Source organism: Solanum pennellii, chromosome 2 (genome assembly GCF_001406875.1).
Source record: "Solanum pennellii chromosome 2, SPENNV200".
Lineage (NCBI taxonomy): Eukaryota > Viridiplantae > Streptophyta > Magnoliopsida > Solanales > Solanaceae > Solanum > Solanum pennellii.
Window position 1 is genome coordinate 8,618,818 of NC_028638.1, and position 25,121 is coordinate 8,643,938.

At 37.5% G+C, this 25,121-nt stretch overlaps 2 protein-coding genes across 6 annotated transcripts; one reads left to right on the plus strand and one right to left on the minus strand.

The window, feature by feature from the left end:
* On the plus strand, nucleotides 1–24,904 carry LOC107011017 (ENHANCER OF AG-4 protein 2). Of its 5 annotated transcripts, XM_027914738.1 has the most exons (16): nucleotides 2–524; nucleotides 1,524–1,600; nucleotides 2,784–4,622; nucleotides 4,708–5,212; nucleotides 7,125–7,233; nucleotides 8,273–8,385; nucleotides 8,462–8,649; nucleotides 10,175–10,874; nucleotides 10,945–11,440; nucleotides 12,494–12,586; nucleotides 12,680–12,764; nucleotides 12,943–13,097; nucleotides 15,246–15,335; nucleotides 22,693–22,797; nucleotides 23,314–23,883; nucleotides 24,684–24,904. In XM_027914738.1, exons 1-11 carry the CDS (start codon nucleotides 414–416, stop codon nucleotides 12,733–12,735), a joined length of 4,287 nt encoding a protein of 1,428 aa, XP_027770539.1. In that variant the 5' UTR covers nucleotides 2–413; the 3' UTR covers nucleotides 12,736–12,764; nucleotides 12,943–13,097; nucleotides 15,246–15,335; nucleotides 22,693–22,797; nucleotides 23,314–23,883; nucleotides 24,684–24,904. The 5 variants fall into 5 exon arrangements, with proteins under 5 accessions (XP_027770540.1, XP_027770539.1, XP_027770536.1 ...); XM_027914739.1 differs by lacking the exon at nucleotides 15,246–15,335 and having other exon boundaries at nucleotides 1–524; nucleotides 10,175–10,856; XM_027914735.1 differs by lacking the exon at nucleotides 15,246–15,335.
* On the minus strand, nucleotides 15,342–19,537 carry LOC107011018. The gene is made up of 4 exons (XM_015210328.2): nucleotides 18,718–19,537; nucleotides 17,931–18,635; nucleotides 17,725–17,843; nucleotides 15,342–17,644 (listed from the first exon to the last, which is right to left on the minus strand). Exons 1-4 carry the CDS (start codon nucleotides 19,535–19,537, stop codon nucleotides 17,195–17,197), a joined length of 2,094 nt encoding a protein of 697 aa, XP_015065814.1. The 3' UTR covers nucleotides 15,342–17,194.
* Nucleotides 24,905–25,121: the final 217 nt, after the last annotated feature.

Consider the following 25,121-nt stretch of genomic DNA (forward strand, 5'->3'; position numbering starts at 1 on the left):
ATACGTACAATACCATTACTACGGTCGTTTGTCTCTCTCTATATATCATCCACCGCCACACACAAACCCCACTTTTTCTCCCTAAATGCAAAATTCTGATGTAGAGAGCAGCAACTCTGTGTGCAACTCCGTCGATTCCGATGCCTCGCTCTCCCTTGACAGCCCATTCGCCGCCGGCTAAGTCGACGTATTTTTCATCTGAGTTCTAGGGTTTTTCATTCCGTACATCAATTGGGAACACTCTTTTTAATCGAATTCTGAACACAAAGAAAGCATAGTTACAGAAACTTAATATCCTCAAGTATAGATAGGGTGCTCTATTTCCGGCTTTGTTTGTGATCGGAGGTAAACATACGGAAAGGAAACCCTTGTGCGGGAAAGTAGTATATCTAGGGTTTTGATAGAATTAAGGAATGGCTCCAGGTCGTAAACGTGGAGCTAAAGGAGTGAAGTCGATGAGCGAGTTGAGTCTCGGTGATCTGGTCCTTGCTAAGGTTAAAGGCTTCCCTGCTTGGCCTGCTAAGGTAAATTAAATTTCAATGCTGATCAGTTTGTCGTCTCAACCTACTTTGTTATTTGTAGACCTTTTTTGCTGTAATCACAACAAAGTTCATGAACGAGTCTTCAGTTAATGTAGTGAAGGATGTTTTAATCTGAATGTTTTTAACTTCGAAAGCCCTTAATCTCTCTGTCACTTGTTTTTTGTTCCTTGAGCTTGATGATAATCTCGTCAAATGGTTCTTAAACTGTGTGGAGTGAATCCTGTTGTGAAAAAGTATCAAGTTCCTTTTTATTGATATGTCTCGAGGGTTGAATGATTGTTGTGATATATATGACTTAGCTTTTCAGATTTTATTACTATTTCTCTTGGAAATCAGGTGTGGTTGACTTATGAATTAGGTTTCATTCTTTCTTTGTTGTAGAGAGGACAGTACGACTGGATATGAGTTCATATATTATGGAGATATATTGGTTTCTCTAAATAATGGATCTTGTTGGCTGTCTATTATGTTTCAGTTTATGAAGGGTTTGATGAGATCTATTTGAAACGATGAGGACAAATCAGTAGTGTATCTCTATTTTAAATTTTGCTAAGTTTATTGACCTCTTATAATGGGTATTAAATACCCGCGGATGCTTTTCACTTTCTCCTTTGTTCGCGTTGATGTCATTTCAAACGTTTTTACTGCGCCTATCGTTCTTGAGATTTTGTTTCTACTATGAATTTTGTTAGAAAATCACTGTCATGAACTTGCATATCTATCCCTTTTTTTCCACGATATGTTGACTGTTAGTTTATTGGTTCCAGACCTTCTAAATGCAGCATTTGTTTATTTATTGTGCTCATGTTACTTGTTGCTTTTTGTTCCTCCCTCAGTAAGATCTTGGGGTTGTCCTTTTTGGTAGTACAGGACATTCAGAGATTGTTTTGTCAGTTCTGGTTCTGTTGTCTCGGTGCTCGTCATCTTGTCACTTGTCGCTTTATATTGTGATTTTATTTATGTAACCTTCAATTTTTCCAGATTAGCAAACCAGAAGATTGGGCTCGAGCTCCTGATCCCAAAAAGTATTTTGTCCAGTTCTTCGGTACACAGGAAATGTAAGTGCTTCCTGCATCTGTTTTCCCATGCTTGTTCATGGAGATAAATAGTTTATTGTTGGATTTTATTTTTGCTTTCACGGATCCTTTGTGATCGACTTAATTGAAGGATGGAAAAAGGCATGCTTTGCTACCATCTTCAGGTATATAATGGTCTGCCAACACTTTTTTTGAACTCTGAAGCATCACTCCTTTTTCTCCATTAATAAAAAAAGAATGATGCGTTGTAAATTATGCGTTGTAAATTATGCGGTCTAATTCTGAATAAAAAACTGGGACATCTTTCACGCTACTGCAGATCAAGTTACTTTTGCTACCATTTTTTTTAAATGACCTTCAAATATCACACTCGTTGAGGTATGAAATATGGGGTGTGGTTGAATGCTTATTCAACATGTGCATACATTGTTATAGAGGTTTTGTGTTGGTTAATTTTGAAAATGCCATAGATTCTTCTCCTAGCAGAACTAGTGAAGTTCAGTTTTGTCTTAGGGTTGCTTAGTCCTTACTTCTGGATTATGAATTATTCATACTCCCTCCGGTTCAAAAAGAATGACCTCCTTTCCTTAATAGTCTCTTTAAAAAAGAAAAACCTCTTTTCTTTTTTTGGTAACATTTTAATTCCAGCTTTCCACGTGGCATATTTAAGACCACATAACTTTAATTTAGGACCACAAGATTCAAAAGTCTTCTTTTTTTCTTAAACTCCCTGCCAAGTTAAACGAGGCCATTCTTTGTGAAACGGAGGGAGTATCATCTTTTTTTCTCTTTCAGTAATCTGATACATGTTTTTTTTTCCATATTTGGTAGTAGATCTGGCTGATGCTGATTTAATTTCGATTATCCTGGGTGCTTTATGATCTTTCCATTTATTGCATTCATTTTTAGTAACATATTCAAGTAGCCTAAAGCAAAGTCAAATTGTGGTATTGCTGTAATATTTAAGTCTAGTTGTATCCTTTTTTGGACAGGCAACATCCCTGATTAGTAGGTTTGGATATGATGATTTTGTGTTCATATGGTTATTTAAGGAATAGTTATGTGAATTTGGCAACAAACATGAAGAAGACTACAATTTGAATATCCTTGTCTGGAACACCATATTCTGCCTGAGTCATTCCTTTTCTGAAATTTGTTCATCATTGAAACATGTTTCCTTCCCTTTTTTTTACCCTGTCAACAGAGCATTTGTCGCCCCAGCAGATATTACGGCATTTACCGTCGATGTTAAAAATAAAGTGTCAGCTCGATGTCAGGGTAAAACAGTAAAACATTTTGCCCAAGCAGTGAGGCAAATCTGTGAAGAATTTGAAGGGTTACAGCAGAAAGATTCCAGTGTTTCAGGAGATGAGGCTTATAAAACAGCTCCAGGCTGTGGAATAGCTTCTGTTGAAAGGGTGTCTGCTGCTACTGAGTTGGACCAAATGGACGGGGATAAAAAGTCTAAGCAAGAAACAGATATCAAAAGCTTTGTAGAGGGATCCGGGCTAGAGCGCTGCTCGATGATTAAAGATGATACTGCTGATGTAGTTTCACATGATTCAGAGGGGAATTTGCCTCCATCAATCTCATCTTTAAAGGTGGTGTCCATTCACAGTGGGATTTCTAATTCAAGAAAGGATTTGGCTTCATTGCCTAATCCAGAAAGCACAGGTGAGGAAAACAGCGATCCCGTTGAACATGATAAGCAATTGATCCACAAGGAGAACATGAGAACTGCTGAGAGGAGTCATTTTCCTGATGCAGATTTTCATCCTCCTACATCATCTAATGACGTGAAGCAGCTTGATAGTGGTCGGAAGCAGCTGACAAATGGACACAAAGCAAAGCTGGCGAAGAAGAGAGCTGGGGGTGGACATGAAATGCAAGGAACTAGTGATACTACCAGTGATCCAACTGTTAAAAAAGCAAGTGCCAAAAAATTAGTGCTAGAGGTTAAGTCAGGTACCGATGGTAGGAAAAAGATAAAAAGAGAGAACGATAGAAAACCTGAGACGGTGGATGCTGCTCTTGGCCATATTGAGGAGAAAAAATTTCAGTTGTCTAGCAAGAAATTGAAAGTTGAACCTGGACAGATGTTGCGACGCAATGAAATAGCAGATCCTCCTAAGAAGATCAAATGTGCTGATGGGGCAATGGATGCTGTTATGGCGAGCAAAATTTATGATGAGGCTAAAGTGGTGAAATCAGAGGTTAAAAAATCAATACCACTGGGAAAAGCCGAGGATCACACTCCGCTGAAATTGCATGAAGGTGCTATTGGTTCAAATAATTGTGGTGAAGAAGATATTCTCCCACCATCAAAGCGCCATCGACGGGCAATGGAGGCTATGTCTAGTTCCTCTCCTGTTCCTCAACTTCCTACTAAGCGGAGAGCCGTCCGTTTGTGTGTGGATAATGAGAATGAAGAGCCCAAAACTCCAATTCATGGAGGATCTATTAAGAGGGATGCTATTTCTCGCTTCCCCAATTCAGTGAAGAAGCCTGACCTATCTATTGGAACAGCTAGTAATGACCCACCAAGTGTGAAAGACTCGGGCACAGTTGATGATAGCTCTATCAAGGAGCATGCACCATCTGTCAGACTACACAGAGAACTTTCTGGGCGTGTTCCTCAGAAAAATGTGGAGAAGAAGCGTATACCTACTGATACAAGTGTTTCATGTAGTCCTGGGAAATTTGGAACTCAAAAAACAAGTTCTAGGGAAGGTCAAACTGATACTATATCGCCCAAAAAGTCCCCTGGGTTCACTGGCAAACCAGTCTCAGAGCCACAAAAAGGTGCTAAACTATCTGGTAAACCACAGAATGATCATAAAAAATGGGTAGCTGAATCTGATACTGGCAATTTTATTGCTGCTGATAACTTAAATCCTCCTCGTGATCAACCTATTAATGAAAGAAGTAAGATATTTTCTACCAATGAAAGGAAAAAAACGACGCCAAAGTCTAGTTCCTCGATGACTGAACCTGCTCATGTGCCGGGTAATCCTGTTGAAAGCATGTCTACACGGTTTGAAAGGTACATTTGATATTTGATTTCTCTTTGATACTTCTTATTGCCAGTTCCTTCTGATGTGATGTTCCACTTTTGTTGGCAAAAGCAGGCTTGAAGCTTTGAGAGATGAGAAGCTTAATGCTTTGATAGATTCCAAAGTTACAGACCAGGATACGTCCATGAAGCATCTTATAGCAGCTGCCCAGGCTAAAAGGCGGCAAGCTCACTTGCAGAGCATTCATGGTAATACCCTTGCTGCTGTGGCCCCCTATGCTGAACCACAGGGAGGGAGCCCCCATTCAGCTCTTGGTTCTCAACCATTAAGCTCTGGCATGCTGCATCCTGAAATGCAAGTTCTATTTTCTCGCTCATCTCCTTCATCAGAGATTCGGCAGTTCTCATTGATAAATCCACCTGAGCCTGAAGAAAATGAGGAGAAGAGAGTAATTTCAGGCCTGGGGGCCTCTGGGGGCTCACTCAGTGGTGGCACTGAGGCAGCTGTTGCTCGTGATGCTTTTGAAGGAATGATAGAAACATTATCACGGACAAAAGAGAGTATTGGACGTGCAACCCGTCTAGCAATTGATTGTGCAAAGTATGGCATTGCTAATGAGGTAAGCACCACTTTTCTCCCTTCCGCAACTGATATAATATGTATTAGTAATAAAACTATAAATATATACATGAGACTACGCCCCGTAGATCCATGGAACTTACAGCCCGTGTCTCGGAGCTTACACCTCGCTTAGTACGGTATAAAACGCCTCGCCTCACGCCCCCGCCTTTAAAATATTGATCATGACAAAAAGTTACGTACATGTAATTTCTAAATGTCATTATGGACTACTCATAAAAAGTTCTCTGATATTGCTTATTAAAATTCTCTTTGCATGAGAAAATATCAACCTGGTCTATCAATATTTCTTTATGCAAAGCGTTTATCTGTCTGTTCTTCAACTCTTTGCGTGACATTGTGCTGATAAAAGAATCGGGAGTGCTCATGGGTTCATGATATATAATATGTATAAGTTCATTCATGATATGTTTGTGTTCAACTTTTCCATCTGCTTGCTTTCCCCTTTTTAGTTCTTTTTATTTGATGGAGTTAATGGGTGCACAGGTGGTGTGTCAAGACATGGTTGGTGTCATTGATTGAGCATTTGCTTCTGTGTGATTGTTTAGAAGTTCTGTTTTGATGTTTCTCATTAATAGGTGTGTCTGCTAAGACCAGACAACGTGTATAGTATTGATGGAAGACATGAGAGTTTATGGCATTTAAATGAAAGTTTTAGGAGAAAATAATTCCCTAACAATTCATCTAATGAAATGAGGTGTCAGTTAGTGATTTGAGGTAAAAGTGCTGGCGTGAGGGTTAAGTGACCAAAATAGTTTAGGTGCTTAGTGGTGAGTCTGATGACCTTATGAAGGTGTAAGAGCTTATGGTCATTTTCTCATTGTCGTTGATTCATGAAGGATGCATTTCTTCTGTTAATTATTCCTTGGCCATTCGGGGCGGGTTTTTAATCTAAAAAAAAAAACAAACAGTCGGGGTGTGTTTTTGTTATTAGATGGCATTCTTGTATAACTGGGAATAATTTTTTAAAAGGGCTTTTTAGAGCTTGGCTTCTTCCGCGAAAATCTTCTTTCTAACCAAAGTTTCAAGAGTTGGATTATAGATAGTGTCGTGAAGCAGGAGAAACAATGCTGTTGTGATTTCCTTTTAAACCTAATAAACTATGGCTTAACTAAGACTTAACAGCAAGAATAACTGAGTTAGAGGCTGGCTTCAGAGGTAAGACAAGCTTTCTTTACTTGAAAATTTTAGTTTGTTTTATTTTATCGTAGAATTTTATGTAATATCAATCTGAATGATTAAAATAACCTTCCAGTTAAAATAAAGGACCTCTGCATTGGCTAAAATGGTTAAAGATTGTGGTGATATTTTGTACCTGGTCTTTGTCAAAGCTAAAAGATAAAGTAAGGGTAGGGGTGAGCAGCAAGAAAACAACTAGTACAACTGCTTTTGACATGCCTGCTCCAAGAGTTCTCTAGAATCTAACTTGCTATACTTCTCACATTTTAGTCCTTCTTGGAAAGCTAACAAGATTTAGTCGGCAGAGCCATTCTTTTCTTCTATATATTCAATTTAGTCTAGACAAATGTTTTATCTGAAGTTTTTTTGTTAAATAGGTTGAATTACTTATCTGAGCTTTGAATCTTGCATATTGAGTTAACTGTTGCCATTCTTTTCTTCTATATATTCCAGTCAGTTTAGTCTAGACAAATGTTTTATCCGAAGTTCTTTTCTAAATAGGTTTAATTAATTTATTTTTGAATCTTGCATATTAAGTTAAATGTTGGTGTGTGAAATGTGTGCTGTTGAATGAGAAGGTAGGACTTGGGATTTTAACCTGTCTAACTTATAATTATCATGGTAATTCTCTGCATATAGCAACTTTTGTGATGAGTACATTTATTGTCACCTCCTGTAGTTTCTTCTTGAGCATTCAGCCCTCTTAAATGCAGGTCGTTGAACTTCTTACCCGGAAGTTGGAAAATGAAACTAGCTTTCATCGCAGGGTGGACCTGTTTTTTTTGGTGGATTCTATAACTCAGTGCTCTCATAGTCATAAAGGTAAAGATTCTTGTGAAAGCATCCTACATTTATGATTCTTAATTTTGTTTTCATCTCTTACTTTCTCGTTGATTTCTTCTGTACCTACCTCCCTTCACTAAGTGACATCTTTGAGTCCATTTCCACGTATAGTTTAGCGGGAGTGCACAGGTTGACAAGATCTTCCCTGATTTTGGTCTCTTCCAAATTTTTTCTTGTTTCTTGGGTATTTGTTATAGTATGAGGTACCAATACTTCACAATTGCCTTCTCCATAAATTCAGTTTGAGTCCAGGATGAATTCTGGCTAATTTTGTTGCTACATTACATTTTGGCGATTGCACATTGCTTACAATATCACTCCTGCACTGGCAGCTCCTCTCCCACCTTTTCTATCTATCACTAGTAGTAGCGCGGGTGGCCTACCTCACTGAGCTATTGATTCCGAAGCTATTGCCCAGTTCAACCAACACATTATTCCTCTTTTACCAAAGTGTTTTAACTTATATACACTGACAGGCATTAAAAAATATCTACAGGCTACCTTCCATAAATGTAATCATTTAAGGCTCATATTACTTGCTAGAATAGAGGTCTTATGTTATTCGCAGTTCAGTTTGCAATTTTTTCTGAACTACAAAGATAGAAAACAAGGATCTAAGCCATCTGCTCAAGTATGGAGGCGGTGGGAGTTCGGTTTGTACGTAGAAATTTATTAATCACATATGGTGATTGAAGAAATGGATCTTAATGTATAGCATGAAGAGATTTTCAGATCGTAAGATCATGACTAAATTATTTCACACTTAACTCTGAGAACAAGGGACTGATCCCATACCGTGCTACTGCCTTATTTTCTCCTTGTGTTTTTTCATGCAAAGCTCTTGATCGGTGGATGCTTTCTATGTTAAAATTGAATCAACTAACTACTTTTGTGGATAGAGTTAAAAAGTGTTACGTTGTATTTTCTCAATCCTTTTACTTGCTAAAATCTGGTAAAATTGTGGCATATGATACTTGAATAAGATTTGATTCTGCCTTGTTACATGTATTTTGTTCAGGCATTGCAGGAGCATCATATATTCCTGCTGTTCAAGCGGCATTACCTCGTCTTTTGGGAGCTGCTGCTCCACCAGGAGTGGGTGCCCAGGAAAACCGTCGTCAATGTCTCAAGGTGATTGTCCAAACACTAGAACCAGTTGGTCATTTAAAAGCAGCCCTTCATGATGTTGATTGTATCTCTTTTATAGGTTTTGCGATTATGGCTTGAGAGGAAAATATATCCTGATTCTCTTCTTCGTCGTCATATGGATGATATTGGTACGTCGAATGATGATTCGTCTGGTGGTTTGTCCTTTAGACGACCATCTCGAGCTGAGCGTGCTATTGATGATCCTATAAGAGAGATGGAAGGCATGCTTGTTGATGAGTATGGCAGGTTAGAAACTTACTCCATCCTTGTTCTTGTGAAGTACTTTTGTCTATGAATCTTAATAGTGTCGCTATGAAACTTTCAATTCGTTTTCATGGGCGTTTGCGTTATAGTGCCCCTTTGTTATATTGTTTGTTTAGAAAAAAAACAAAACACTGTAACTTCCTATGCTGTTATCGGTGGTGCTGTGATTCATAATCTGAATTCAGTATAATTATCTGTGTTGATGCTGGTGTGGACTTTAATGTCGGTATTGAATGTGAACCTAGAAATCACTGATGAATTTCAGATGGGGGATGAAGACAATTTCCTACCTCTTTGAAGTGTTCTGTCCCATGTGTAGGACTGTATACTTGTAATTCTCTTCTCCTTGGAATGGTTGGGAACCGGCTCTAAAGCTGAAAACCCATCTTATTAAATGTCAAGTCACAAAGAGATGTGAGCTAGGGGTCACTATCTTTTAGGATTGTAGACGCAACTATGAAGAAGCATGTGCTTTGGAAGTGAGGTGCAAAGTGCATGCTTAGGCTTTTGCTTTTCATTTCTTGCTTTAATGCCCAGGAACTTTATCGGCCTTTTGCGTTTTCACTTGTAGAGGAATTGTCAAAAAGCTTTGAACCCACCTTTCCCCCTTATTTTCCCCATTTCTGAATGATGTGCTCTCCCAGCTAACTCATGTGGATCATATTCTTCAAACCTTTTCTGAACGGGCTTATTCGAGTACCGTCCTTGAGAGTACATTTGCAGCAAATATTTGGATATGTTAGAATAGCACTGAACATATGTTTGTAGTTGATAAAATAATTTAACTATTTGCTCCATGATCCTCCTTTAATTTGTTCAAGCCTTTCAATTTAATTTTTGATTCATGAAATAGGTATGTGATTCTTGTTTTTCTTTTTTGATAAAAAGGTATCTGATTCTTGTTTCGGATCCCAATTTGAATGGTAGGAGAATGTTTGAGACAGGAATCAGTGTTTGTATCTGTGTAAGAAGGAATCAGTGTGCATATATTTTCCTCTGTTTTTGGAATTGTTAAGGGGTTTTCTGAAATCTGAATACCCGTTTTTCATCGGGGTTGATATCTCAGAGATGGATCTTTTGAACCTACTCCTTTTTCAAGTGTTTGTTTTTGGATCTGTGCACACCACATGAGTGTTTTGCTCTGTTTCCTGTTGGTGCAGATGCTTATCTCAGTGAGTGGCTCATATTATGAAATGTTATTGACTAGATGCAGGAGTACGACCTTATTGTTGGGTCTTAAACACCAATTTAAGAACAGTGTTCAAGATTGTAACCAACTGCAGTTGACGTAGTTTCTTTTGTTCTCTTAGAATTTGTTACTGATATAAAAGATGTCCATGAGAACTTCTTTCCACATTTATAATTTTCTAATAATCTGTGGCATTTTGTTTGTATATAGCATTGGTAGCAATATTTTGCCCTTTTGCTGTCATTGAAGACATAATATTTTTATAGCTGCTGGTTTAATTTAATCTCTGACATATTTTATTCCTACTTGTGTTTTCAGCAATGCTACATTTCAGTTGCCTGGATTTTTATCCTCTCACGTTTTTGATGAGGAGGAGGAAGAAGAAGATGTTCTTCGTAATTTGCCAAATGAAGCTGCTGAGGAATTAGCAATAGAGCATACACCTGCAACAGGTGATAATGCTGAAAGATATATGGTCACTCCTAGTGACAGGCGTCATTGTATCTTGGAGGATGTGGATGGCGAGCTTGAAATGGAAGATGTTTCTGGCCACCCAAAAGATGAAAGACCTTTGTTTGCAGATGATGTGAACCAGTCTGGCTCAGATCGAACCCTGGAATCAGCTTTAGATAATATATCTGATTTGCCGCCTCTACCTATGGGATCCCCACCATTACCTCCTTGTTCTCCTCCACCCACCCCACCTTTGCCTTCCTCTCCCCCTCCATCACCGGCGCCACCTCCCCCTCCACCTCCATTATCTCCATTGCCACCTCCACCACCCCCACCACCCCCACTTCCTCCATCACAGCCCCCACTACCTCCATCTCAGCCACATCCGTTCCCTCCACTGCCCGCTGGACCACCTCCTCTCATGTTCCCTCAACCTTCTTTTTCACTCCAACATGAAGTAGGGACACAACACTTACACAGTCTCACTCCATCAGTACCATCGTCTTCGCCTGGAGTGGCATATACGCAACCTCCTCTTCCAAACGAAGTTAGTAACATACCCAGTGTAAGGCTTCTTGCTGTGATCTATTTATGTTCTCTCATTATATGGCTCTAAGACTACTATTCTTTTACAGGGTCATCGGCTACCACAGGTAGCTGGAAACATGCCTCATGGTCCTCGTATCAATGCTGCTAATAGGAATGAGGTATTCCCATTGCAACCACCTTCGTTTACACCAGCAGGAGTTAGTAATTTGCGGGAATCTTCTGGATATAGTTCACGGCCTTTGGAATATGGTTATAACGATGCATATATAAACCCACCAGTTTCTCAGTCCACGCAGAAATTTCAACCTGGTAATGTGCCTTTTGCCCCAAGGCCCATGCATCTTAACCCTCCACATCAAATCCCCTCCAATAGTTTTTCGTATCCAAGGGCCCCAGTGCAGCAACATCCACAACAAGCATATCCTACACCATGCTCATTACCAGAGCGCCCTGATGGATCGAGGCGTTATATTGGTGATGAACAGTGGAGGGTTCAACCCAATGAGTTCAGTGGTGACCACCAGCGCAGTATGTGGATTGGTGCAGGAAGATCATGCCCTGGTCCAACTATTGCTCAAGAAGGTTTGATTCTTTCGCTATGCTTTTGTTGATTTACATGAGAAACAAAGTGGCAGGAGTTTGGATATAATAAATTTCTAAAAAAATAAAATAAATTTCTTCTAGCTCTTAGTAAATCTCCAATAACTCTTAAGTTTTGACAGACCATATTATTCAAATTTTCAAGCCTGCATATGATGCTTATACTAGCCCTCTTTTATATGTATTGTCAAGTGGTAACGTGCATGCAACTGGCACAAGCTCTAAATATCAACTGTTGTTTTTTATCCGTGGAAACAGAAGTCATTCACTTGGCTTACCAAAATCTAGCTGTTGCTTGTCACTGGGTCAGGGCATAGGTTCTGCTTAGATTCATTTGTTTTTGTCAGTGGTACATGTAATAATTGAATAAATTATTGGTGCTTTCTGATTGTTGAAGAGTTATACTATGCACCTGTGACATTTGATTGTGCGCTCTTTGTAGAGAGTCATGTTTTTGTACGGCGTATATGTAGGTTTGTATACATCTTGCATGCGGGAATTCTCCTGTATACTCAGTAAAATTTAGTTATTAATCAGAAAAAGGGGAAGTGATAATGTATATGGCATTCCACCGACAGTAAGGTTGGTGATGCAGCTCTTGCGCTTGTTGTGATCAGTAACAACCATAAATGTATTTGGAGAAACAGTATCATGCTAAACTTTATTCTTCGATACTTCTCAATTTCTTTTGTGGCATGACATTTGAGGTCTCTTTAAATGATTCATATGAAGGTGTGACACTCACATATAGTTTTAGTAGGCGCTCTCTCTTTCCTTCTTTTCTCATTCCAATTTTACTCCGTCTCTTGTGTTAAGTGATAACGTGATGGCTTCAAGTTGTGGCCGGAAAATAATTTGTTCTTTTTTCACATATGTGGGCCTACAATATATACCTAAGTTCTTAACTAGGTAAAATGTTGAAGTTGTGACATCTGTTAACTAAAAGAAAATGTGGAGCAATCTTGAATTTTGAATCGTCAATCATTGTTTAGCCGTTCTTCAATAGACCACTTTGACAAGTGACTTTCATGGCAGGTTATTTTAGACCACCTGATAGACCACCTGTGAGTAATGTTGGATTCCAGCCTTCTGGGTCAAATGCTTTCCCTACTGGTCCTCCAATTTCAGGTGATATATTGGTGAAGAATTTATAGTTGAATTTGCTTCTCGATTCTTAGTCTCAGCTTTGTGGGAGAAAGAACTGACCGACTAATGTGGTAGGTCATGGAATGCCTTGCCGACCGGACGTAACTGTCCTCAACTGGAGGCCAGCATGAGGGCCATTGAGAGTTGGTTTTGATCATCGGTGAGTTAGTGGTTAATCAGGGTTTGTAGTTTGGAAAAGGACTTAGTTGACATATCTGCACATCCGAGCTTTGTGCATGTAGAGTGCTTGGACTCTTAAGAATGGTGTCATTTACTGCACTGCTGTCTTAAATTCTTCTTTCTTGGTGAAGTATGACCTTTATGTTTGTTCTTTTCAGTATCTAATGGTGGCTCAAGTAGGATACAGGACTGACGTCTGGAAAAAAGACAGTCATTAGAGCAATTGCTGTAAAGTTGGGTGACCCTTGGCAGGATTTTGTACTATTGTAATTTTCCTGACAAATGCATTTCACAGACACATACTTAACAAAGTGTAAGCCCTGTTGACCCTTGTAATTATTCTGACTATACTGAGTTATAGAGTTCGGTGCAGATGAGAAATTTGTATTAGCTGGTCGTCATCTTCCTTCAGTTTTGTTATTAACAAGAAATCATCTTCTTTTTTTTAAACTGGTTAATCTTGTTGGATTTGGTGATGTCTTTTAGTCTCCAGGTAATGCAAGTAAAATCCTATCATATATCAGCAATGAGTTACTTACTCTATCCGTGTACAATGAGAATCCTTTATAACTTGAAGAATATGTTTACCAATGAGTATTGATATAATTTGCTTCCATACTTCATATATAACTGGAAATTTGGGAGGATGCATAACTGATATAGGCTAACCAAAATTTTCCCTGTTTCAGATTCTCAATTTTGAGAATTTCCATGTTGGCATTCTTAACCCTTGCTCACATTTCTATTTAATCTTTCTTGTAAATGTTAGCAAGTTAATCAGAGGTTTTTGTTTTACGGTTGAAGGCACATGATGCCTATCAACTGAAAATTTCTAATTGGACATACACATGAGCATTAGGGTCACGGCTTCTGCGGTGCATAGGGTCAGCCCATCGGGCGTCTTGATACAAACAAAGAGAAGTCAACATTTTTCGCCCCCCTTCAAAGCACCCCCTCATCTCCTGGTTAGGAACATCTGTGCAAATAGGATTGGATACATAGTGCAGATAAGGAAGCAATTCGAATCTTCATTTATCTTTTATTGGTTTTCCTTGGGATTTCCATCTTCTTCTTGGTCTTGATGTTGGAGAATGTTTTTGATATCAGTTTTAGAGGGTAGCGAGTGAGTGACCTCTCTTTTTTGTTTTGTGATATGAATTTGTTATATAGTGATCTATATCAAGGGCTATTTTATTGCCTACAAATCCATCACAACACACAAAAAAGAATCGACAATGCTTCAATTACAAACAATTTGGGTTCAACTATATGAATCCTCATTTTTCCCCATTTGAGCTCAACTCATGCCATCATCAGATCAAATGAAACTGAAAAATAAGTTAATATCTATGTAATAATATTAGTGATTTATATCAGAAGTTCTCTATATTTTAATTGTCGTGCAAGAAAAAAAATGGTAAAAGAAACAGCGGAGCTGAAATCTTAACAGGCGCCGTTATTGAAATGCTGTCATGCTACTATATGCATTTCTTACCCCTCAGTCCCATCCTAAGCTGCCTACTTCTTAGTTTAATCTTAACCTGAACAGTTGTTCCAATTGCATAAATAGCACTTTCTTTAGCTTGAAGTGAGTGCAAGTTAGAAATATCTATTAGTTCAACTTTAATGTGATATCTTTTGACCAACTTTTTGACTTTTCCCAATTTCAAATTATTGTATTAAACTTATCTTTAAAGAAATAAAACATGTATCTACATGAGTCGGTATGATAATTCTGTCAAACATAAGGACAACCGATGACCCTTTTTTCCCCTTTGTGTATAGAGTTAATGTTCTCCCCCCTTAATTTGCATCAATCATTGATTCCTTGGATAAATTAATATTGAATAGGATTCTTTAGAGCTAAAATATTTGATTGGACTTTGGATCCGTTAAAGAAAACTATCACTTGTTCTACAGATGACATTATTTTCGCAGTGAGCTATAAGACAATAAAAATGGTGTATTTTTTATGTATTCAATGAGTAGAAGTTTTTCTCTTCACAAGATGTTCCTTCTGTGGGCACAAAATGCTGTATGACATCTTTGAGGTCTTTAATTTCATCTTAGCCAACAACTGATATAAGACTGCTTTTCTATTTGTTTGGTAAATTTTTTTTATAATTTGGAATTTCATCTGAAGTGGATTTAGATAATTTAACCTAATAAATAACACATACCAAGTTTTGGGACAAAAAGTGGAACACGTGTTATTAGTTTTTTTACATATCAGATTAGGTGGTGATAAGTTACCATAATCTGATTCTCACCATTACCATAATCTGATTCTGACCACTACCATAATCTGATTCTCAACATTACCATAATCTGATTCTCAGAAGCTGCTGCTACCACCATGCTGAGTAATAAAATTAATTTAGAAAATATAGCCTTTTAAATAACTTACCAAAGTTTTGGGACAAAACTGGAACATTTGTAATTAGTTTTTGTTACATATCAGATTACGGTGGTGATAAGTTATCTGATTCTCAAGAAGCTGCTGCTACCACGGTACCACCGTATTGAGTAACTAAATTGAACCTTCTGAATGGTTAGTGTATTATCTGAATAATTTTATGTACACTGATTCTCAGAAGCTGCTGTTACACCCATTGTAAGTATTAAAATAAACTGTTCAGAATTTAGTTCTTACAAACTAATAATCTTTGAAGAATCTGAACCTATCTGTTGTCGGTGCTTCAACATCTTATTTCTTACATTTATTGGGACCTGCTCCTCCATTTGCCGACTCTCTTGAACATGATTTTCTTTGACATTCAGATATACTTAATATTGGTTGGGCTTGTTCTTAAACCTGCTGGATAAGACAGAAATTGTGGATTTACCTAACTGTTCTTAATTTTACTGCGTAGTTGATAGACTGCCAAAAATGAAAGGCTTCACTTATACCTAGTGAAGTACAAATCTGGTAGCATTGTTAAAATTTAGAGCTCTGGGCGAACGATTAGGAATAAGTCATGTAATCTTGTGAAATTCGAAGCTAAGAGAAATCATTTCTAGTCCAATTAAATTACTGTTATTTATAGGTATATACTGGTTAAGTTACTGTTATTCACATAGAAAATTTACTTTTCATGGGTGTAGTCTGGTTAAGTTACTGCTGTTCACATAGAGAATGATGTATAAAATGTTCTTGTTGAAAATTTTTTCCAACTTCCATAGATTCATGCACAAATAGATAACAGTTTTTATTTGGTTTAGCATTACTTTGTTGGTAGTGCCCACCTATGCTGACAATTGCATAATCCTTCCATGAGAGGCATATCTGTTTTTTTGAAATCCTGCAAATTTTGATGGTTAACAGATATTATATGCCTTCATGGCTCGGGATCATTATCATATATTGTTCCACTAATGGTTGGTTTCCTGTGAGATTTCTTCAATCACATATTTTGGAAAGTACAAAAGCAAGGAAGCTTTACCAGAATAGTGTAATATGGCATCCTAGATTATTGTAGTTTGACATCTCGTGGTTATTGTGGAAAACCAGCAAATATGATTAGGGCTATTTATCAGTGGCCGGTTTTACAACAGTGTCTTAGTTGGTTGCCAAATTATGCACAACATCAAACCTCTGGAATACACCCCCCCTCCCCCCCAAAAAAATACCCACCCAAAAGCAAAGAAGATATATGAACTCTCTGACAGGTGACTTTCACTCTCTGTAATTATCTTTTGTAGGGCTGGTCCAGTGCATGCTTGTCATATTTAAACCTGTTTACTTGTCAAAAAGAAACTCTGAGGTCTATGAATGAACTCATCGAAGAGAGGACAAGTCCATAAAGGAAGGTCTGGGTAAGAGCAGAGAGGATTTAGGACAATAGGAGTAATAGTCAGGTGAAACTGTTTACTTGGTCTTTATCATGAAAGAAGAATATACCTGACTGATATTTTCAAATCTCACTTCGATGTCACTAACTTTGATTTTTGAGGAGGATTATTATCATACCAATTGCAACTAAAACCCAACTCTAGGGATTCCCCATGGAATAATATCTGGATTCCCAAAATAAGTTGAATGTTGATATTGTTTATTACCAGCTTAACACTATCTGAATGCTGCATTAGTTGTGCAGAGATATTTCTTATATGCCAGCCAACTTTTTGCATTAGTTATGTAGAGGTTCTTCTTAATCCATCCCAGTGTTGTGGACGGCGAGAGGCGACAAGGGCCTGCCTCGCCACGCGGCGAGGCGCTTGCCTTTTTGAATAAAGGCGCCAATTAATACCAAAAATTAAAAATATTTAATTGCATATTTTATCCAAAATCTTAATAGCAATAACACATATTAACAAATATTCAATTCAAAAACCAATAGTAGATACTAAAATGTCTAAAAATTTAAAGACCAAACAATTCAAAATACAATAAACCAAAACTTTAAAAGTCTATTCTTCTTCAAAATTATCTAACTCTTGAAGATCAAAATCCTCTACATCATTATATTGCTCTTCATCTTCTTCCTCCTCGTATTCTTCATCAATTAGTGTCCGAGTCCTACTTGAAGATGAACTTGTAGATGTACTTTCTACTCCTTTGCCCTTGTCAAGTACTGTTGATCTTGAAGAAAGTTCCCTAAGATGATAGATACTCTCGTCCGCTCCAATTGCCGTAGCAACACTATCCCAGGTTAGATCATCATCCTCATATACTAGTTCATCATCTTGATCTTCGGGGCATCCAACTAACCATTCGTTGGAATCATCTATGTTATCCAAGCGAATTGGATCAATAAGATCACGAGCATCATAACGGCGTTTCAATGTTCTATTGTACTTAATGTACACTAGATCATTGAGACGCGATAGTGTAAGCCTATTCCTCTTTTTGGAATGAATCTGTGCATAAGTTATTGATATTAACTAGTTGATATTGATAATAATATAATATGAAAAATAGGATATAAATTTTTACTTACGTGTTCAAACACACTCCAATTTCGCTCACATCCAGATGAGCTACAAGTTAGGCTTAATACTTTCATGGCAAACTTTTGCAAGTTTGGTGTTTCACTACCAAATAGTGACCACCATTCAACTATAATAAAATAAATTTAAAGGTTAGTGACTATAAGTAAGTCAAATAATATAAGTAAGAATGTAAGATCTAAATCAACCCACTTACCCGGTGACCTTGTGTCTCTAGCTCTTTTAGCCGGACCACAACCAAATAGTCCATCCGCCATTTTGTACTTAGGAAGCTCAGCGATTAGTGCATCTTGTATTGTTGTATCACGGACCAACTTCTCAACACATGCATAATACTCGGTCCACAAACTCTGTAATAAAGTTCCCTCTTCTTCAGCTTTATAATATAATCCTGGGTTCAAAACATGGCCTGCAGCATGCAAAGGCCGATGGAGTTGCCCTGACCACCTTGCATCAATAATTTGAAACACTTTCTCATATTGCTTCTTAACTCCACGAAAACCATGTGCAATAGCTTCTTTGGCTCTATCCATTGCTTCATAAATATAACCCATTGGTGGTTTTTTCTCTCCATCCACCAAACGAAGCACTTTTGTCAAAGGGCTACAAACTGTAAGTGCCCGAACAACATTATTCCAAAAGTGGACAGAAATAATAAGATTGGCAACTTCTTTCCCCAAAGTTTCCTTTGCAAATTTACTTGAATTCCATTCGGTTGAGAGGACTAAAGTTCTCAAGTTTTTTCTTTGTATGTACATAACTCTCAAAGTTAAGAATGCCGTTGCAAATCTTGTCTTGGCTGGTTTCACCAAATTTCTTTCTTTGGTGAATTTTCTCATCAAGTTTAACAACAATGGCCTTTGACTAATGTAAGAATGGATTCTGATGGCCTTCTTAAAAACTGTTATAGAAAGATCAGATTATATTAATTAGTAGCTAATGAATTATTGACTATAAAGAAAGTTAAAGGATAGGTTGATTACCGGAAGCATATGGCTTAACCTTGATTATGTCACCAAATATTAAGTTGATGCAATGAGCGACACATGGAGTCCAATAAATGTGTGGATACACACCCATCATCATCCTTCTCGCTTTGACATTCTCACTAGCATTATCGGTGACAATTTGTACAACATTTTCCGGTTCAATTCTTTCGATAGTGCTTTCAAATAACTTGTACATTTTGGTGGAATCGGTACATTCATTGCTAGCATCAACAGAACCAAGAAATACACTACCGATTGGAGAATTCACCAAAATATTGATGATCATTTTGCCATTTCGTGCCGTCCATTTGTCCATCATAATGGAACATCCAAACTTTGTCCATTGCACTTTATGCTCATCAACAATTTTTTCTACTTTATCCACCTCTTTTTTAAGGTGAGTGACTCTAACTTCATGGAATGTAGGAGGCTTCATTCCGGGGCCATGTTGTCCAACCGCCTCAAAAAATTTATCGAATGATTTGTGATTGACGCAATTAAAAGGGAGCCCTGCATCATACATCCAAATTGCAAAAGCACTTACCGCACGCTCTCTTAGAATTTTCTTTGTTTCATCAATTTCTCCTTTTTCAAAGCCTCCTTTTTGTGTTGATTTTTGTGAAAAATAAAGGTTCAAAGGTCCTTTCGTCACACTCCGTGCGGTGGATGAACCTCCACTAGAAGATATCTTTTGAGTTTTGGAGGGAGGCATCATTTCCGCGTAATCATCCATTTCATCAAGATCATCAATATCAACATATTCTTCCGGCTGCCTCACTTGAAATTTGGGATTATTAGCGATTTTGTTTTGCATATAAGCCCTTCTTCTCTAATCTCCGACGGACAAGCGACACATTGTTTAACATTCTTGAAACCACCCACTAAATGTTGTTTGTGTCGAGTTATTCCACCATTGAAAGTACTCCCACAAAAGTTACAATTAACCGAATCTTTCGTCGCTCCTTGAGTGCCATAATTCCATCCAATGTCCCTCTTTTTGCTAGCATCAGCCATTGGTTATTAAATTCAATTAATTCACTGTTTAGGAATATTGGAATAAATAATTAGGAAAATGGAAAGATTTTTTTTTAATTGACTGCCTATAATTTTAAAAAAAAAATCACACAAAGCAGTAAGCACTGCTTACACCAAAAAAACAGAACTGAAAAAAAAAACTGGAGAAGAAGAGAGAAAACGACATACCTGGAGAACAGAGAGTCGCGAGGGAACTGGAGAACAGAATCGTGAGGCGGCGAGGGAGAACAGAATCGCGAGGCGGCGAGGGAGAACTGGAGAGAGTCTCGCGATGGGGAAGCCGACAGCGATGGAGAAGCCGAGAAGAGAACTGGTGAAGAGAGCGAGGGAGAAGAGACAGCGATGGAGAAGTCGAGAAGAGAGTTAATCGAGAGAGAGAGAGTCGCAATGGAGAAAGCAGAAATTTCAAAAGTATAAAAAAAAACCCTAATTTTGACTAATATTGTTAAGTCAAATATTTTTAATTAAAAAGGCGGCGCCTTTTCTGTCGCCATTGTGTCGCCACACCTCGCCACACCTCGCCATTTTGATCTCGCCTCGCCTCAGTAGAGTATGGCGAGTGGGTCTCGCCTCGCCTCTCGCCAAAGGCGAGGAGGCGCTCGCCTTTTGTAACACTGATCCATCCAACCAAATATTGTCTTAGTCTATGCCAAGATTAATTACCCTAAGGCCTGATCCTTTCATCCAAACAATCACTTAGTGAATTAACAACATTTTGGTTTGGGAATTCTGAAAGAGATGTGCTTTTTAACATTTTCTATATCAAATGTGTAAATGAAGGAAGATGTGCGAGAAGCTAGATGAAATGTACCATTTAACATTCAGTTGGCGAGAGAGCTCGTCTCCAATATCTGCATGTGCTCTGTGGAGAAGTGAAATTAGTGCTACTAAGGAAGCATGCTAGCATTGCCCTTGTGTAGGCAGATGCAGCACAGCTGGCGGAAGCACATAAAAATTCTAATATGTTGCTTCAGCTTGCATATTTTTTAGCTTATGTTTATTTTCATAGGTAAGATTTGGCATAGAAGTATATACCATTGTTTGTGGAGGGGCGTAGTGCATGAACAAGTTATTGTTAACAAACTGCAGGATCTTGGCTATAAAGACCTAATTAGGTGTTTTAGTAGGCATCAATCATCATAAGCTGTTTTTTTGTATCTATAGGTGCCCTCAAGCTTTTGTGCCACTCTTGTCTAAAGTTATGTGTACATGGCTTTATTAGGGCATGGGACACAGTTTGCCTTGGTCGGAAATGATAACCTTCTTCACTTGTTGCAGAAGAAAATCAGGTGCATAGATGCTTTTTTCCTTTTGAACATTAAGTGCAGAGATGGTCTATTGGCATAATTACTCAACTTAAAAAATAATGTGTCTTAGAATGTATGGAATAATGGCCTCCAAGCCTAGCTCGAGTGGCAAAAGGTGGAGGATTTGTGGCTTAGGTCGCAAGTTCAAGCCCCGCACCATGCAAAGTGGAGCCCGGTATTCAGGTGGAGAAGGGTAGAGGGGCGCACCCATTGTACACCAAATTTCAAAGGCTGTGATTGATCCAAAGAATGGGTCACAAATGGATTTCTCGGTTAAAAAAAAAAGAATGGATGAAATAATGGTTTGGTCTAGTCATCACAGACTGTTTTGTCTGTTAGAATTTCATCTTGCTGTATATTTTTTTCAGCAGCCTAATACTTTCTGTTGAGAAGATTCTTGAAATATTTTTCGTGCGGAGTTTGAATTTGCTCTGACATAAACTTCATACTTGTATGATTCATTATGTGAGATAGGCCCAACCATCCACCTATGTCTATTTTTGCAAGTTGGAAATTCGTTAGTATTACATGGTAAAGAATATATATTAGAACTAATGCCATGATATAGGGTGTTTCGAATTATCTCTGTGAGATTTTTGCTTCTGATTTGTAACATAAAAAGTCTATCTCAGTGTGTATGTCCTCGTCGTGTTGTATATTGGATAATGTCTGATGTGTTGCAAAATGATTATTACAGTGTTTAGAGGGTTTTCATGCTTTCAGATTGAGAACCCAAGTTCTATATAATGTTAGATTGCAACTTATATTGAAATCGTTCTATGCCTGCAGATAGTATGTATGATCACACTGTAGCTTGAGATTCGTGGTAGTTAGCTTTGAGCCCTTTCTAGTAATTATTTTTTTGAACTTCTATTCAATATTGGCTCATGGATGGGAGGTGTTATGTTTACAAATTGTAGATTGCTTATTTTGGAAATTGCTTCTATCTTCTCCATCTCCCTATTCTCCTTTCTTCTCCTTTGTTATGAAAATGGTTGATGGGTTTGAGTTTCAGTTTACTGATCTTTCTTGGCTACAGAATCTACTCATAAACCTTGTTTGTCATCCAAATTTCAAGGCATTATAAGCCATTTATATTCGAATATGTTTATTTATAATTTCTTGGAGAGGAAATGTTCAACATAAGTCTCGCCTTCCCTTCTTGTTACACATACCGTAGCTGGAACTGTGTTTCCGTGCTCAGCTTAAAGAACATTATATTTTTGCAAGTAAACTTGTCCTTGTACCTGTTGTAGTTTAACCGATAAAGTTGACTGGCTCCCAGGGCTGTACTTTGCTAGTTGCTTTGGAAGTTCTCAAAGAGGCAACTGCAACTTAATAATAGACTAATTGCAGCACAACTTTAATGAAAGGAATGCTATTAGAGTAACTAGTTATTGTGATTTATTTGTTCTTAGTACAAGTGACTTGAGCATGCTCCTTGGGGAGTAGTTCTAGACGCTTGTGCTTCAATTATTTTCCTGACTTTTCTGATTCTTGTTCCTAATTTTCGCTTTTACCCCCTCTGGGCATTTTGCAACAACAAGAATATATCTCTTTTTGTGTTCACTAGATGGAGGCCATCTAATTTGAGAGTGATTTTGTTAGCAAATGTCAATTGTTTCAGGTATTACGGAAGATAGCTAGCATGGAACATTGTAGCCCTTAATTGGTCAGCAGTACAATAATATCTAATTGTTCCTGGCAGATTGTTCTGCTGCAAAATTCTGAGGTAATTGTGTAGTCAGATCCCTGAACTGTACCAGTACGCCACTGCTTCCCTTTTTGTCTGTTCACCACAAAATGGTGGTCATTTTTTGTGAAAGAACATTTGCAGTTCATATGTTTTTTTTCTTTTAAAAGTAAAGAGTTATGTAAAATTTTCATGTATATCTGTCGTTGGATGGAGTTACAATTTTGGGAAAAAAGGTAATTGTGTAAATAATTTGAAATATTATATGAGTTAGTAGGATATCTACAATATTCGTCCATTCCATCCTCAAATCTTTGCACGATGCTGTTGATTGACCAATTGACATCTTGCAATCTGCTGCTTTAATAAAGTTATTTTTTTCATGGGACTTTTTCAGCAGTGATTTTGTGTAGTGTATGTTAATCTTACACACATCTGAGCTTTTCATTAACTGTCACTGTTTATGGACGTTGACTGGTGTACATGTCGAAACCATGATGTTGTATCTGAATGTTTGCATCAAAGTTTTCTTGATATTATAATCATCTGTTTTAGGATGTTATTCATTGAGAGAATGGTAACTTTTGGGTTATTTGTTGAATTTGGAGTAGTCGGAGTCGCTCTTAGTGCTGTTGAGGTGCCTAAACATTTAATCATAAGCTGACAGTCTGATGATCTGTGCTTATGTTGAAAGACGATAAAACATGGGTTTAACCATTAAAGATGATGACTTGTGATGAAGATGAAGGGCAGGGCCCCAAGAGAGTTGAGAAAGGAGAGAAGTTAAGGTTGGTGTGGATGGTGGGAAAGCAAATTGGAGAGTATTTCATCCGTCTTGACCTACTTAAAAGAATGAAAAGATTTGTTGGTTGTTAAAAGATCATCTTCTTGAGATTTCCAGGAAATTAATCTTTAGGTGGGGCAGAAAAAAGCAAAAATGAAATTGTAGGAAATTATTTTGCTGCATGTGTTTTGAATTTTTGTGATAACATGTGAAGTGGAAGAAGATTGTAGCTGAGGTGAACAATATTCAATGCTTGGACCCAAATTAACAGAAAAGAGTGCTGGAATAAACGTCAAATGTTGGTGCTTCTATAAGTGTCATGCATTCGTCGAGACAAAGTGGTATGGATGTTTTCTACTTATGTTCAAGTTGAAGCAAATAAATTATGGGTATTTTATCTAACAATGATTATGATTGGAATCTGTTTGCCATGATATTTTTAGTTTAAGTAGGCACTATTCATGTTTAGAGATTTTCCTAATTCTGCATATTACCAAAAAAGGAGACGAATATATATTTGTTTATACCCCTATCAATTCAAAGACGCCTTTTCCAATATTTGTACCGGCACTCACAGGCATATCCGATTAATAATATCTGGGTGAAGTTGAAAAGTAAAGCATATTTCAAGGTGAAGTGTTCAAAGGAGTTTTTTTTTTTTTTTTTGGACTTGAATCCATCTCAATTGAAATAAATAATAAATAAATAAATATCTGGACAAGAATTTCGATAAAGAATGCCATTTTGAAATTCATGTACAATTTCAAAAATCGTAGATATGAGGTGGTGCAACCTTTCACATTCTCATTTCAGCATATTCGAGTTGTCTTGCTCCGAACCACAAACCTTTCTAGTTTTAATGCATAAGCATCTGCTATACATTAACTTGGATAAATGGAAGCCAAGCTTTGAACTTTTAAATGCAAAGTCATTGTAAACAGGGTGAAAAGGAAAAAAAAACTAGTTAAAAGAATTTATGTTGTCAACATGTAGGATTCCCTTCTTTGTTTGTTTGATTCGAAGGGGAAGGGCCCGTTGAGTTCTTAAGATTCATGATATTTTTTTCATCTTTCATTCAATTTGTAAGTAAGTGTTGATTGTTGCTAAATATTAAGCGTAGTTGTCATGTCTTTTTTCTCAGGTCAGTAAGGAAAAGAAAAGTGGAAAGCAACCCTATTTCAAGAAACTCACTCTTCAGTAGACCGTAGAGTGACGGGAGTGCATTCATTTTGTGTTTTGTACTCTTCTTAGGGAAGGAGGTACTCGTTTTTCACTAGTAGTTTATTGTTCATTTTATTAAATGTTTACTTTATTGTTCATTATATTAAATTATTTATACTAATGTCATTTTGGATATTTGAATTTGACTCTACTGTTCCAATTATTTGTGAAATGATAAATTAGTAATAACGGGACAATCAGAGCAAAAGTCCTATTAGTTTGTTAAAAAGTGGATAGTTAAAGTCATTTAAAAAAATAAAATAAAATAATTAACCGTAAGAAGGGGATGGAAGGAGTATTACAAATGTGAAATGTTGGTGGAAATTGGAATAAGAAGTTGGCGGAGTGGCGACGTAAT

Bases quoted from the DNA above. Each gene is read 5' to 3' on its own strand.
- LOC107011018 (XM_015210328.2), bottom strand. From the start codon at position 19,537: ATGCAAAACAAAATCGCTAATAATCCCAAATTTCAAGTGAGGCAGCCG. The intron at 18,636-18,717 runs GTAATCAACCTA...TTTCTATAACAG, and splicing joins GGTTAAGCCATATGCTTCCG to TTTTTAAGAAGGCCATCAGA. The intron at 17,844-17,930 runs GTAAGTGGGTTG...ATTTTATTATAG, and splicing joins TAGAGACACAAGGTCACCGG to TTGAATGGTGGTCACTATTT.
- LOC107011017 (XM_027914738.1), top strand. From the start codon at position 414: ATGGCTCCAGGTCGTAAACGTGGAGCTAAAGGAGTGAAGTCGATGAGC. The intron at 7,234-8,272 runs GTAAAGATTCTT...TATTTTGTTCAG, and splicing joins GTGCTCTCATAGTCATAAAG to GCATTGCAGGAGCATCATAT. The intron at 12,587-12,679 runs GTGATATATTGG...CTAATGTGGTAG, and splicing joins TACTGGTCCTCCAATTTCAG to GTCATGGAATGCCTTGCCGA.